Here is a 12022-nt window from a genome sequence, read left to right on the forward strand (position 1 = left end):
TATAATTTTAGCACAGGCTAGAGACTAATCTAATCGGGTACTGTTTCATTTCACATACTGTAATCTCAGTACAGTCTAATCTAGACACACAGCTGAGTCATAGGGAGATTTCTTTTAGTTGGTAATCTATGTCTAAAATTCTAAATACTCTTCGATCAATTAAAGCTTATAGAATTTACTTAATTGCTGAGATTACATCCAATTTGAACACAGTCTAATCTAGTGATTAATCTAGAGAATAACTTTATCTTTCCAATATTAATATTGTGTTTACTATTGTGTCTACACTTTATGTGTAATCTTATCACAAACTTCTACAGAAGACAGCCTTATTTCCAATGCTGTAATCTCAGCAAATTCTTTACAATCTCAGCATGGTCTAATCTAAGACTAAGACCAACATGATATTTTCAGTTATGTAATATCAGGACAGTCTAATCTTGAGAATAATGTCCTGTTAGATTCTCAGTAGAATTTAATCTTAAAAAAATGTAATCTAATCTTGAGACAAATGTCTTATTTCAAACAATTAAGTCTAATCTCTAGATGAAAAGTAAGCGCTGTCTAATGTAAATTTCAATATCTTATTTTCAGTTAGACAGGCTCTGGATCCAAACCTGATCAAGAGAAAGTGCTCACAGAAAGTGAATGAGTGTGACAGTCTAATCTAGACACTAGCTTTATAGTATAGTCTCAGCACATTCTACTACTCCTCACTACTACTATAACAGCTCTTAATACATTTCAGTTAAAGGGGGGTATTTACCATTGTGCAGTGATGTCACAGAATTCAGTCGGACAATCCAGTATCCCGTTCCCCACCCCCTTGGCTGGGTCCAGTTTCATTCCTTCCCTTTTGAAGTGACACGAAGAGCACCATGGGTTTTCCCTCACCCACATGCCAGAAAAGACCGGCTTGTTATTAGTGGACTGCTGGGGATTGGCACAGCTGCCCCATAAGCCTGTGTGTATGTGTGCGAGTGTGTGTGTGGGTATTTCTCTCAACGCCGGTGGTACTCCAGAGAGCTGCTGAGTGACATAAAGTTGTTACAAAAGGCTGGGTGTGAAATGGCTTAGATATTTTTTGGCATAGGTAACGCGTATGGACACAGAGTTGCCCGGGCACTAGGGACTGAACAAAACATCAAAAGGCTTAATTTTTGCAGTTTCATAACCCAAACTCCACTATTTTTACTGTAAGAAACTTCTGAGAATATTGTTTTATGAAATTATAAATAAATTAATGTAAAATGGTATTCATCTCGGATTGGAATAAAAATAATTGCATGCAAGGGCCCATTTAACGGCATGGCTGGAATAAAAAAAAAGGTTAAACATAGCTCCCTGAGGGAAATCCGAGTTAATCCAGATTCCGGCACTGTTCCACCCCCCCCCCCCCCCCACCTCTTTCTTATTTTCGACACCAGAGGTGGCCTTGAATGCAAGGTCCTAAGCGTGGTTTGACTAGCGTATACTGAGCAAAGCATTTCACATTTCATGCTTCAAAAGCATGAAGGAAGAGAGGTGAAGAAAGCGATTGGAGGGATGTGTAAGATTCCTGAAAAACATCTAGCAATTTTTGTGTCTTGATGACAAAAGAAATGACCACAGTAACATGATCAAAATGTAGAGATGTGAATTCAAAATGGTTGATTCTGTGTTGAGGAGAAAATATATTTTAAAGCTTTCCACCGGTGATGGAAATTTGGTACAGAGTATATGAGGATGAAATAACTATGAATGAACAGATTTTCGAGATTTGTCAACAATTTGAGTGGATACATTAAGAAAATGTCAGAGATGAGGAAATACAGTGAGCTGGGAGGCTTTGCACTCTAAACTCAATACCAGACTCCATTGTAATATAAAGCTGTAACTCAATATGTCACCTAATCCCAATTAACAGCATAGAACGGTACGACTCCTGCCCTCGTGAAATAAAAACACTTCTTGGCACAATCATTCTGCCACTCACTCCTACTGATCCCACATCTGTTTTATTAAATGTCACAGAATCTAAGACACAAAACTGTCGAACGGTTTCTCAGTGCCGGTTACACTTAGGGTTCAGAGTCAGTAACTGGAGGTAGCTAAAAAAGAAGTCATTTTATTAATTCAGGCTTTTAAAAAATAATCAGCCAGCAATACCAAAGAAATAGTCTATGAAGAGGTGAAGTGGCAGATTCAGTTCTGTAGGAAACAAAATGCCAGAGCTTTAACCTTGATTACGAGAGCTGTTTCATTTCTGAAACTTTCTCTTAAAGACTACACTCTTTACATCCATTTCCAAAAATGCTGTAATACTTATGTACGATGTAGTCTAACAAAACTATTATGTAACTAAAATAAGCACTACAGGTGAACAAGGAGGCCTGGGGTTTCCTCTGGGTTCCCCGGTTTCCTCTGCCAGTCCAAAGACATAACTTGTAGGCTGATAGCCATTTCTAAATTTGTCTGTAGTGTGTGAATAGGTGTGTGTGTGTATGTGTGTGTGTGTATGTGAGAGAGAGAGAGAGAGAGAGAGAAAAATGGGAGGAGCTTATCTACTTCTTCGCAGTTCATAAGTTTCAGATAATAAGGTTGTGATTGGCCAAAACAAGTGTTAAATAAATAAAAAACCTGTTAAGTTTTGATCATCTACTTGCTACAGATTTAGAGAAGACTTGGTATAGGTGCAGTTCATTAAAATAGTTTATTACTGCCTGTAGTGTAAGTGTATCTTCGTGTATAGCTACACTTGTTCTGGTATTAAATGTTATCCTTGACTTGTGGGAAAAAGTACAGGATGACTCGGTTTTGCAGTGCTGTCTGGCAGGTGTGTTTTATGGTGTGACGGTTTGTGTTGCCTGGTGTCTTGTAGTTAAAGGAATGGAGATTGATTAGTGCTATGGGACGTCAGGAAGAGGAGGAGAAACTCAGGTTTATTTTACTAAATAGCCAATCAGTGGGAGCAGTGGGAGTTTATGTACTGGACATATATCAGTCTCACACTTTATGCTGGGCCTCATTTGGCTTATTGAGATACACATTAACTTTTATACAGTCTGTATGGATATAAAACTGCAGAAAATGCAAGAATATTTATCTGAATCATAAAGCTTCCTGTCAGAAATTGTTAACATTTAAAAAAAGAAAAGAAAAGAAAAGAAAGAGGGAGATTACTAATCAGTTAATAAGGAGAAACTGTAATACTTCCTTTATGAAAACAATATTCACAAATTTTTGAGAGAGAGAGAGAGAGAGAGAGAGAGAGAGAGACAGAGAGAGAGAGAGAGAGAGAGAGAGAGAGAGAGATAGGCAGAGCAAGAGAGGCACAGAGAGACAGAGAGAGAGATACAGAGAGACAAAGAGAGTGAGAGAGACAGAAATCGACAGAGAGACAGATAGAGAAAGGCAGAGAGAGTGAGAAAAAGAGAGAGACAGAGAAAGAGAGAGAGAGTATAATAATAATAATAATAATAATAATAATAATAATAATAAAATCTACATACTAATGCATACTATCATCATAACTATTATTATTATTATTATTATTATTATTGTTGTTGTTGTTGTTGTTGTTGTTATATAGTAAGATTCCATAAAGGGAAATAATCACGTGATTTCAGTAACTCTGTACTGCATCATGTACTGCAACCACGTGATTATTTTCCTGTATGGCGCTTCACTAAATAGCATGAATACTCTTTTGACACTTTAGTACGGAAGTAACCTGTTTTGTGACTTCACTGCTTGTTAATAGAGCTAATTTAAAAAAAAAAAAAGTACATCATATTAATTAGGCAAATTATGCGTTTTATTTTTTTTTATATTATTATTATTAAATCAGTCTATTGTAAGTAGTAAAGACGTGTCATGTAGCCATGGAGACTAGCGAACGCGCCACTAATAACGTCCTGACGTAGCGTTCTATTTTGCCATATGATTTGGCACATAAGTGCCGGTTTATACAGCGCCTGTGTGATGTTTACTAGCCACACCCAGCGCGAACGCGATTGGTTCGTGCGCGTCCCCCAGGCAGCCAATCAAAAAGTGTCGTCTTTAGTCCAGTTTAAACTCCAGCTGGACTGTGATGAGGAGAAGAGGTCACCCTGCTTCTTTCCTAGCACTTCCTCTTTTCCTCTGCCTCTTCATTTTTTTTTTCTTCAGGAATAAATCATGCTAAAGAGGGTTTAGGAGGTTTTTAAGAGGCTTAGAGGATTAAGGACACATCCTGAAACATGAAGAAACAACTCCATGTGCACAGAGACTTATAATTTGCCCAGAACTGAACCTACAAAAGATCAAAAGTGATTTTATTTTGGTTCTTTGGATCATCCAAGTGAACATGGCGTACCATACACCATTTTTCCCTCTGCTGGGATGTGGGAGGCCTCTGATGGAGCAGATCACCGGGAGCAGCATCATCATCTCTAGCCCTTCATCATCATCATCTTCATCATCATCATCTATTCATCATCACCTCCAACATGTGGAGAAAGACGATGAGGAGGAGGAAGAAGAGGAGGAAGAGCCCGTGGTGCACCTGGAGGGCATGGAGCTGTGGAGGCAGTTCCACCGGATCGGCACTGAAATGGTCATCACAAAGTCGGGGAGGTAAACAAACAAACAAACAAACAAACTTGTGTTAAATATGCATGAATACCAATATTAGTGTCAGTTCTTTAAAAGCAAAAAAAGGGAAAACTACTGTTTTTTCCTCATCAGAAATGAAAAAAAAGGCCCATGTTGTAACCTTAAGAAGTACTGAAAATCCTGTGTGATTTTGAAACTTAGCTTTCTTTAACATACAGCCATTATTTACACTCAAAACATTTTGATAAGCAAAAGAAACACAATGTCCATTTCAGAGTAACAAGAAAACCTCATCAAAGACACGTCAGATTTTTTCAGAAATATTAAAGCTACAGTATCGGACACGTGATTTATAAATGTATCTGTCAGTATCAGATATCTTTGTGCATGGTTATGTACCAGTGCAGACACAAGTTGTTCAGATGTCTTTAGTCTAATTAAAAATAATGAAAGAAACAAAAAAACAAATATAAGATGTAATGTAGAACCTTGAACTGTAATTTCATTTAAAATTGGGCTCAAGTTCCTTTCATTGTGTTACATTTAATAATTATTGAATACTTCAGTTGTGTTAAATCTTATATAAATGATTAAGCTAAAGGTAAAGGTCTAATGTTATATTACTGAGAATTACAGACTTACTGTCTTAGTCAAATTTACACCATTTACGTTGTTGCGTTTGTTCCTGTGACCTTAGTTTAATGTTTATTGCTTAGCTGAGTAACTTACCTGTAAACGCCTGCATATTAACAATGATATAAAATGTAAAACCTTGTATTTTTGTAAAATACTCATTGTGTATGTGAAATTTACGTGCATGTTGTTTAATTTTAATTTTTTTTTTTTAATATTAATGATGCAATATGTCACAATTCATATATAAATATATAAATATATAACAGTTTTAAACACCTCTGATTATAATAACTTAATGATTATATTTTTAAAAATGTACGCTAATATTTGTATGTGTACCATGTTGTAATTTAGAGATTTTTTATATGACTTACAGCTTCAAGTTTAATAATGTTTTTAAAGATTAAATATGCTGTATAGTACCTATATATACATGGCTCCATATATTGCTTAACTTTCCATCTTAATTTTAAACAGAACCTTTAAATGCATCTCTTAGAGTAATGCAGGTCTCTTATGGTCTATATTTACACACAAGTCAATGTTTGCAGTGATTAAAGCTGCCGTATTGGTCCTTCAGCTCATAAGTGCCTCTGTCAGACTAACACTGTTGTGTTTTTGTGTTTTCTTGAGGCGAATGTTTCCTCCATTGCGTGTGCGATGCAGTGGTTTGGACCGCAGAGCAAGTTACGTGATGCTGATGGACATCATGTCATCGGACGGCTGTAGGTACAAGTTTCATCACTCGCGCTGGACGGTGGCAGGGAAAGCTGACCCGGAGTTGCCCAAGCGCATGTACATTCACCCGGACAGCCCGGCATCGGGGGAACACTGGATGTCCCGAGTAGTGACGTTCCACAAGCTGAAACTGACCAACAACATCTCGGATAAACACGGATTTGTGAGTAACGATGACGTCAGTAGTCTGAGTTGGTGTTTCTGTCTGTGTTGGAGTTACGCACCTTCTCACCATGTTAGCGCGGGTTTACTTAGAGTTCTCCAGTTTCCTCCTCTGAGAAAAGCAAATTAAATAAATGACTCAAGTAAAAATGTTAATGTGTGTCACTCAAACCTCCTTTGGATAAACCTACTTTTATTAAACCATCATGGTGGTATTTTCTCTCCTCCTTATATGGCAGGTGTTACGTCTGAATTTTATTTATGATTATAATTTTATGACTAGCTGGTGTTTGAGGTAAAATCAGTGTCACCTGCTCAAGAAAGGCTTTAGTAAATGACAGCTAAGAGTTCCATATGTTTGCAGTTTCATTTGGCCAGTGCGATTAAGTAGCGTTTCAAAATGGTTTAGATTTTGTAAAGGCTGTTTAAAAAAATGGGTAAATTTTAAAACAAGGTCCAGCAAAATACCTCATTTCCATCAACGTTAGACTGATATCCTGTTCTTAATAGGATGATAACAGATGTGATGTGATGAGTGCAATAGTTTTTACACCCTTAGGACATTATTTAAAAAATATAAAAATGGTACCAATTAATCAGTCAATTAATCCAACAAAAAATAACTTCTATTTTTTCATCTTTTCATGTAAAGCAACACAAGCATTTATTAATGAATAAATAAAAATTATAGAATTATATAATATATATTTAATTTACAAAATATAAATGATACAAGAATGTGAATAAGTGAATAAATAATAATTAAACTACATATTTATCCCATGATTCGTTATTACTTTGTGAGAGTTTAATGTCTGAGTGAGAAACTTAGATACTTCAGTGAAATGTGTGTAGTTATTTGGGTGTTTGTTGGAAATTCATGTTAAAATTAATATTATATCTGAACATGTTGCTTTCATACTGAATATTACTATAATCCTGTAATTTCCATTTGTTTAGTATGCCGAAGAAATGAGAATGAAGAAATATTTATAGCTTAATATCACAAAAATGAAATTTCCATGTCCAGTATTTTTGTTAATTTTTTTTTTTATAGAGGTGAAAACTAAGAGAAAGCAGTGTTTCTACATGATTCTATACATAATTACTGAAAAGTGTAAAAAATCTGTGAGCAGATATTGTGGAAAAAAGCCCAGCCATGACATTATCTTTATTCATTGTAATCGTTTCACTACTAATCCTTTCTACTTTTCTTTTAGGGTTTTCTAGAAACTTCTCTGTCAGAAATGAGATCATGTTTCTTGTTCCAGACCATTTTGAACTCCATGCATAAATACCAGCCTCGGCTGCACGTGGTGAGAGCCGACGATCTCCTCAAACTTCCCTACAGTGCGTTTAGGACCTTTGTGTTTCCCGAGACCGAGTTCATCGCAGTCACTGCCTACCAGAACGACAAGGTTCCTCTCTCACACTCTGTTTACTTCATTCACCAGCATGTGACGTTATACTAATAATCAACCTTCAGTTCCTTTACCATCAAAATCATAATAATATTAATCATCTCTTTATTATTATGTAGTAATAATAGTGTTATTACCATGTACCAAACTTAAAATAATTATCTCTAAAAATAATTATAATTAAAATAATATATTACAATCTATTATGGCTCATGTTTAGATAGATAGATAGATAGATAGATAGATAGATAGATAGATAGATAGATAGATAGATAGATAGATAGATAGATAGATAGATAGATAGATAGATAGATAGATAGATAGATAGATAGATAGATAGATAGATAGATAGATAGATAGATAGATACTTTATTCATCCCAAAGGGAAATTCACATTTATTTGTTCTGAATAATGAAAGAATTGAAAGCTGTGATTTAAAAAGACATGATCATATAGTAGGTTAATAAATTATGTAATTCTATACATTTATCATGTGTTTATTATTGATACGCTACGTAAGATGTGATCTAATCAACACCCATGGATAAACTGAACTGATATTTTACACCACGTTTGATGTTGAACAGATAACGCAGCTGAAAATCGACAATAATCCGTTCGCCAAGGGATTCCGGGACACAGGAAATGGGAGAAGGGAGAAAAGGTCAGAACTGGTAGCTCAGGTTCACTCAAAAACAAAGAGTAGGTACATGAATGAATGAATAAACAAATAATTGAATATGTTTTTTTTGTTAGAAAACCTGTAATGCTGCAGTTGAAGGCCAGAGACGTGGAGCAGAATAAAGACGGCGGATCCTCAGACGACTCGTCCGCCGATCGTCCCGGTCGTTTCCTCCATGTTCCAACTGTCGCTACGTCCACGCTGAAAGGTAACAAAATCTCTCTTATTATTATTATTATTATTATTATTATTATTATTACATTATTGAATCATAACATGGTTTGTATGTTTATTATTCTGTATTATTATGAGATAATAACTTGAGTAATAATCATAATAAGGGACAGAAAAAATAACATTATCATATAAAAACATAAACACAAACTCAGATCTAATAATAAACAAACAAATACGTAAATGAGCAAGAAAATAAGTAAATAAATAAACGGAAACATTTATATGTACGTAAGGGTAAATAAATAGAAATAAATAAAATCAAACAAACTAATAATAACTGAGTATATAAATAAACAAAGAATGAAATTCACTAAATACATTTTAATTTTAAAACATTAGACTATATTTTAAAATATAAACTTGGATAAATAAATACATCGGTACAAAAATAAAATAACAAATATTAAGAAAAAAAAGAAAAAAAAAAGAAATAAATGAATAGATCATAAATAGATAAATAGTTACAGAGTTTGCCAATAGAAATAAATAAGTAGTAAATAAAAATGTATGTACAAAAAGTAAATAAATAAACAAATTATTATCTAAGAAAATAAGCAAAATATTGTTTGAGATATTGTTACTAAATAAATAAATAAATAAATCAATAAATCAATAAATCAATAAATCAATAAATCAATAAATCAATAAATAAATAGACAGGCAGAGAATAAATAATCAAACATGCAAATAAATGACAGTTACAGTTGCGTGTGTGTGTTTTGTTGTGCAGATGTCTGTGAGAGCGAGACTGAGAGTGACGCAGAAGTGGAGAACTCGATCCATCAGAACAAACCCGACTCCAGAGAAATCACCTCCTCCAGCCATGAGCCGAAAGACACGCAGCCAATCAGAGGCGGCGAGACAGATAAACGAGGCCGGAGCGTCGAGAAGCGCATGTTCGACCTGAACGCTGTTCCTCTGCACGCCGAACACTTCACACGGACTCTGGAGGAGTGTTTCCTTCACCGCTGCTGCTTTGCAGGACAGCAGCTTCTCGCCGGCGTGAGAAGAACGTCACGCTTTCTGCCAAACCAAAACTGTGTAAACTTCTGGACGGCTGCTGCTCCAGCTGCTGGAGAAAGCATCCGGGGCTGCAGCTACGGCGCCGTGGAGACTTCACACCAGGGCATTCTGGGAAATTTCCCACTGTGCCTTCAGCAGCCTGAAACGACCTCGCAGGTACTACTTGGAGTCTGATACTGATATGTTTACATAAACTGCAGTCCTAAATGAATAACTGAAACTGTATCAGACTCTCAGCATGTCAGCGACCATCCACATGAATCCTTATTAACAACACGATCAAATGTCATCAGCAGAAATATTCAGCTCTCACTATGCAAAAAAAATTGTTTTCAAAAACAAAATACTTCTACTAGTTATAAATAAATAAAAAGACAAATCATGCAAGTTTTTCAGTCCTTGTTGATATTATTATAACCGTACATAATACACACTTTTGGTGGTGTAATTCATACAAGGTAAAATATTGAAATAAACAATTTATAATTGACTTTACATCAAGATCACACTAAAAAACTTGATATCATACAAGTGTCGTGTGTTTTTATAATTCAGAACAATATGATCACAACTGATAATAATATCATAATAATAATAATAATAATAATAATAATAATAATAATAATAATAATAATAATAAATAAATAAACATAGCCTATAGGTAATAAAAGCCAAAAAGGGGAAATAAATATGGATTCAATTTATATTGTTACTATATTGGCATCTCAGTAATCATAATCAACTACTGATCTGTATCAAGATCTCATCATTCATTTCAGTTGGTTTCTTCCAAATTGAGTTTGGAAATCATTTTCCTAAGTATTAATCTCTAAACTCTGTACTAAATTTTCATCTGTGTTTTTATTGTTTTTCTTCATATTATTCAGGCTCTGATCATCTCGCACTGTTACCCGTATAACTGCATGCTGGCGGCTCCGTGGACTCAGCGCATGGCTGCTCCTTCTGTGAGCCAGCGGCCTCGCTGTGCTCCGTATCCTCTCCCACACGCCTCCCACACACACCTGCTGCAGCCCAGACGCCACGCTCCAGCCCGAGTCCAGCCCGAGAGCAAAGCCAGCAGGGGTCAGAGGTCACCTACGTCACCTTCCACATAAAAGACCTCATTTCAACTTAACAGCAATAAACATTTCACACCTGTGACTGAAGTGAAAATAAAAAAAAAATCATGATGTAGAATAGGAGCTGGAGAAAGACTCTTAATCTCAAAAACACTCACCTGTAAGGGGGTAAAACCGGGTAAAACAAGCCACTCCTTATTAATTTTTTGTGCAGCGCAGTACAATCTGAGCTGCGTGAATGAAATGCATTGAGCTACAGCAATATTTGCACTTTACAAACAGATTTTGGACCAAAGCTTGCAGATTACACCTAGAACATAAAACCGGTTGAAATAAAAAAAAATGATTAAAATCCAATAATTTAGTTTTATTTTTAAAATAAAACAATATAGCTTTTTTTAAGTATTAGTACTACAAAAAATGTTATCCGATATAAAGTTTAGGAAAAAGGTTAAACAGCTGTCGGATATGTTGGATAGACATATGATGCATCTTTCCTGTTTTACCTTTATTTGAAATTATTATAACACAGAAGTTCAGTATAAGACGAATCACATTGTTTGTACTTTAGTTAAGTGATCTTTTCTTCATAAAATGTTCAAATGAGCCAAAAGGGCTCAAATGTTAAAGAGTTTTATTTGCCATGGCTTGTCTTCCCCTGTTTTCCTCCACAGTGTAACCCATCCTGGGAGTGTAACCCATCTATAAGAAGCCCATAACAGATAAATGTAAATGTAAAATATGGAATTTAGGCTATTTATTCTTTAGCATTTTGCAGATATGTGTGCATGAGTAATATATTGGAAGAGAACGTGAAAGATATATAAAATGGATTTGTCACCAAATAAAGTGAATGGCTTTGTATACAGGACTCCATGAGCATGATTCTCTTACTGGCACTTTACAGCAGGGTTGGAAATTATTTACTGTAATTTACTATCAAATGTTGATGTGTCTTAAATGTCAATGACAAAATCAGGAGGTGTTTGACAGGTAGGTTGTTTATGGACAGGAAGTAGACCAGACAGTATTTTAAATATTCCTCATTATTATCTACATTTCTGAGCCATTATTTTGGTCCAAAGCTGTCATTGTGCAGTCTTTTAAACAAAAACATTATTGCTTATTATTTTTTACTTTTTAAATGAAGAATTTATTTGAAAGATTATTATCTGTTGAAGAGCAGATTAATATAAAATTATTATTATCATTATTATTAGTAGTAGTAGTAGTAGTAGTAGTAGTAGAAGTAATAGTTGTTGTTATAGTAACTAATAAATATATTAATTATTCAACCAATCAGAGCATTAATAAAGCTTCGTGACATTAAAATGAGAGGAAGGCCTAACAAATAACCGTAAACGTTCATAACCCTAACCTAATAGACCCCATATACTCCACTAGTTTGCTACAACATTCAAATTAAATAAATAAAGAGTCGCGTTTGTCAACGTCATCAGTGTGCGAC

General features: G+C 35.0%; 1 protein-coding gene across 1 annotated transcript; it reads left to right on the forward strand.

Annotated features, from left to right (window-relative positions):
• Positions 1 to 4082: 4082 nt before the first annotated feature.
• On the forward strand, positions 4083 to 11417 carry tbx3b (T-box transcription factor 3b). The gene is made up of 7 exons (XM_058374613.1): positions 4083 to 4596; positions 5845 to 6112; positions 7383 to 7529; positions 8121 to 8197; positions 8290 to 8423; positions 9183 to 9631; positions 10363 to 11417. Exons 1-7 carry the CDS (start codon positions 4328 to 4330, stop codon positions 10588 to 10590), a joined length of 1572 nt encoding a protein of 523 aa, XP_058230596.1. The 5' UTR covers positions 4083 to 4327; the 3' UTR covers positions 10591 to 11417.
• Positions 11418 to 12022: the final 605 nt, after the last annotated feature.

Source organism: Hemibagrus wyckioides, linkage group LG22, assembly GCF_019097595.1.
Source record: "Hemibagrus wyckioides isolate EC202008001 linkage group LG22, SWU_Hwy_1.0, whole genome shotgun sequence".
NCBI classification, from domain to species: Eukaryota; Metazoa; Chordata; class Actinopteri; order Siluriformes; family Bagridae; genus Hemibagrus; species Hemibagrus wyckioides.

What these genes read in the sequence shown, in the direction of transcription:
- tbx3b (XM_058374613.1), top strand. Translation starts at nt 4,328, where the DNA reads ATGGCGTACCATACACCATTTTTCCCTCTGCTGGGATGTGGGAGGCCT. An exon ending in CTGCCTACCAGAACGACAAG is followed by an intron (nt 7,530 to 8,120) that starts GTTCCTCTCTCA and finishes GATGTTGAACAG; the next exon opens with ATAACGCAGCTGAAAATCGA. An exon ending in CGCTACGTCCACGCTGAAAG is followed by an intron (nt 8,424 to 9,182) that starts GTAACAAAATCT and finishes TTTGTTGTGCAG; the next exon opens with ATGTCTGTGAGAGCGAGACT.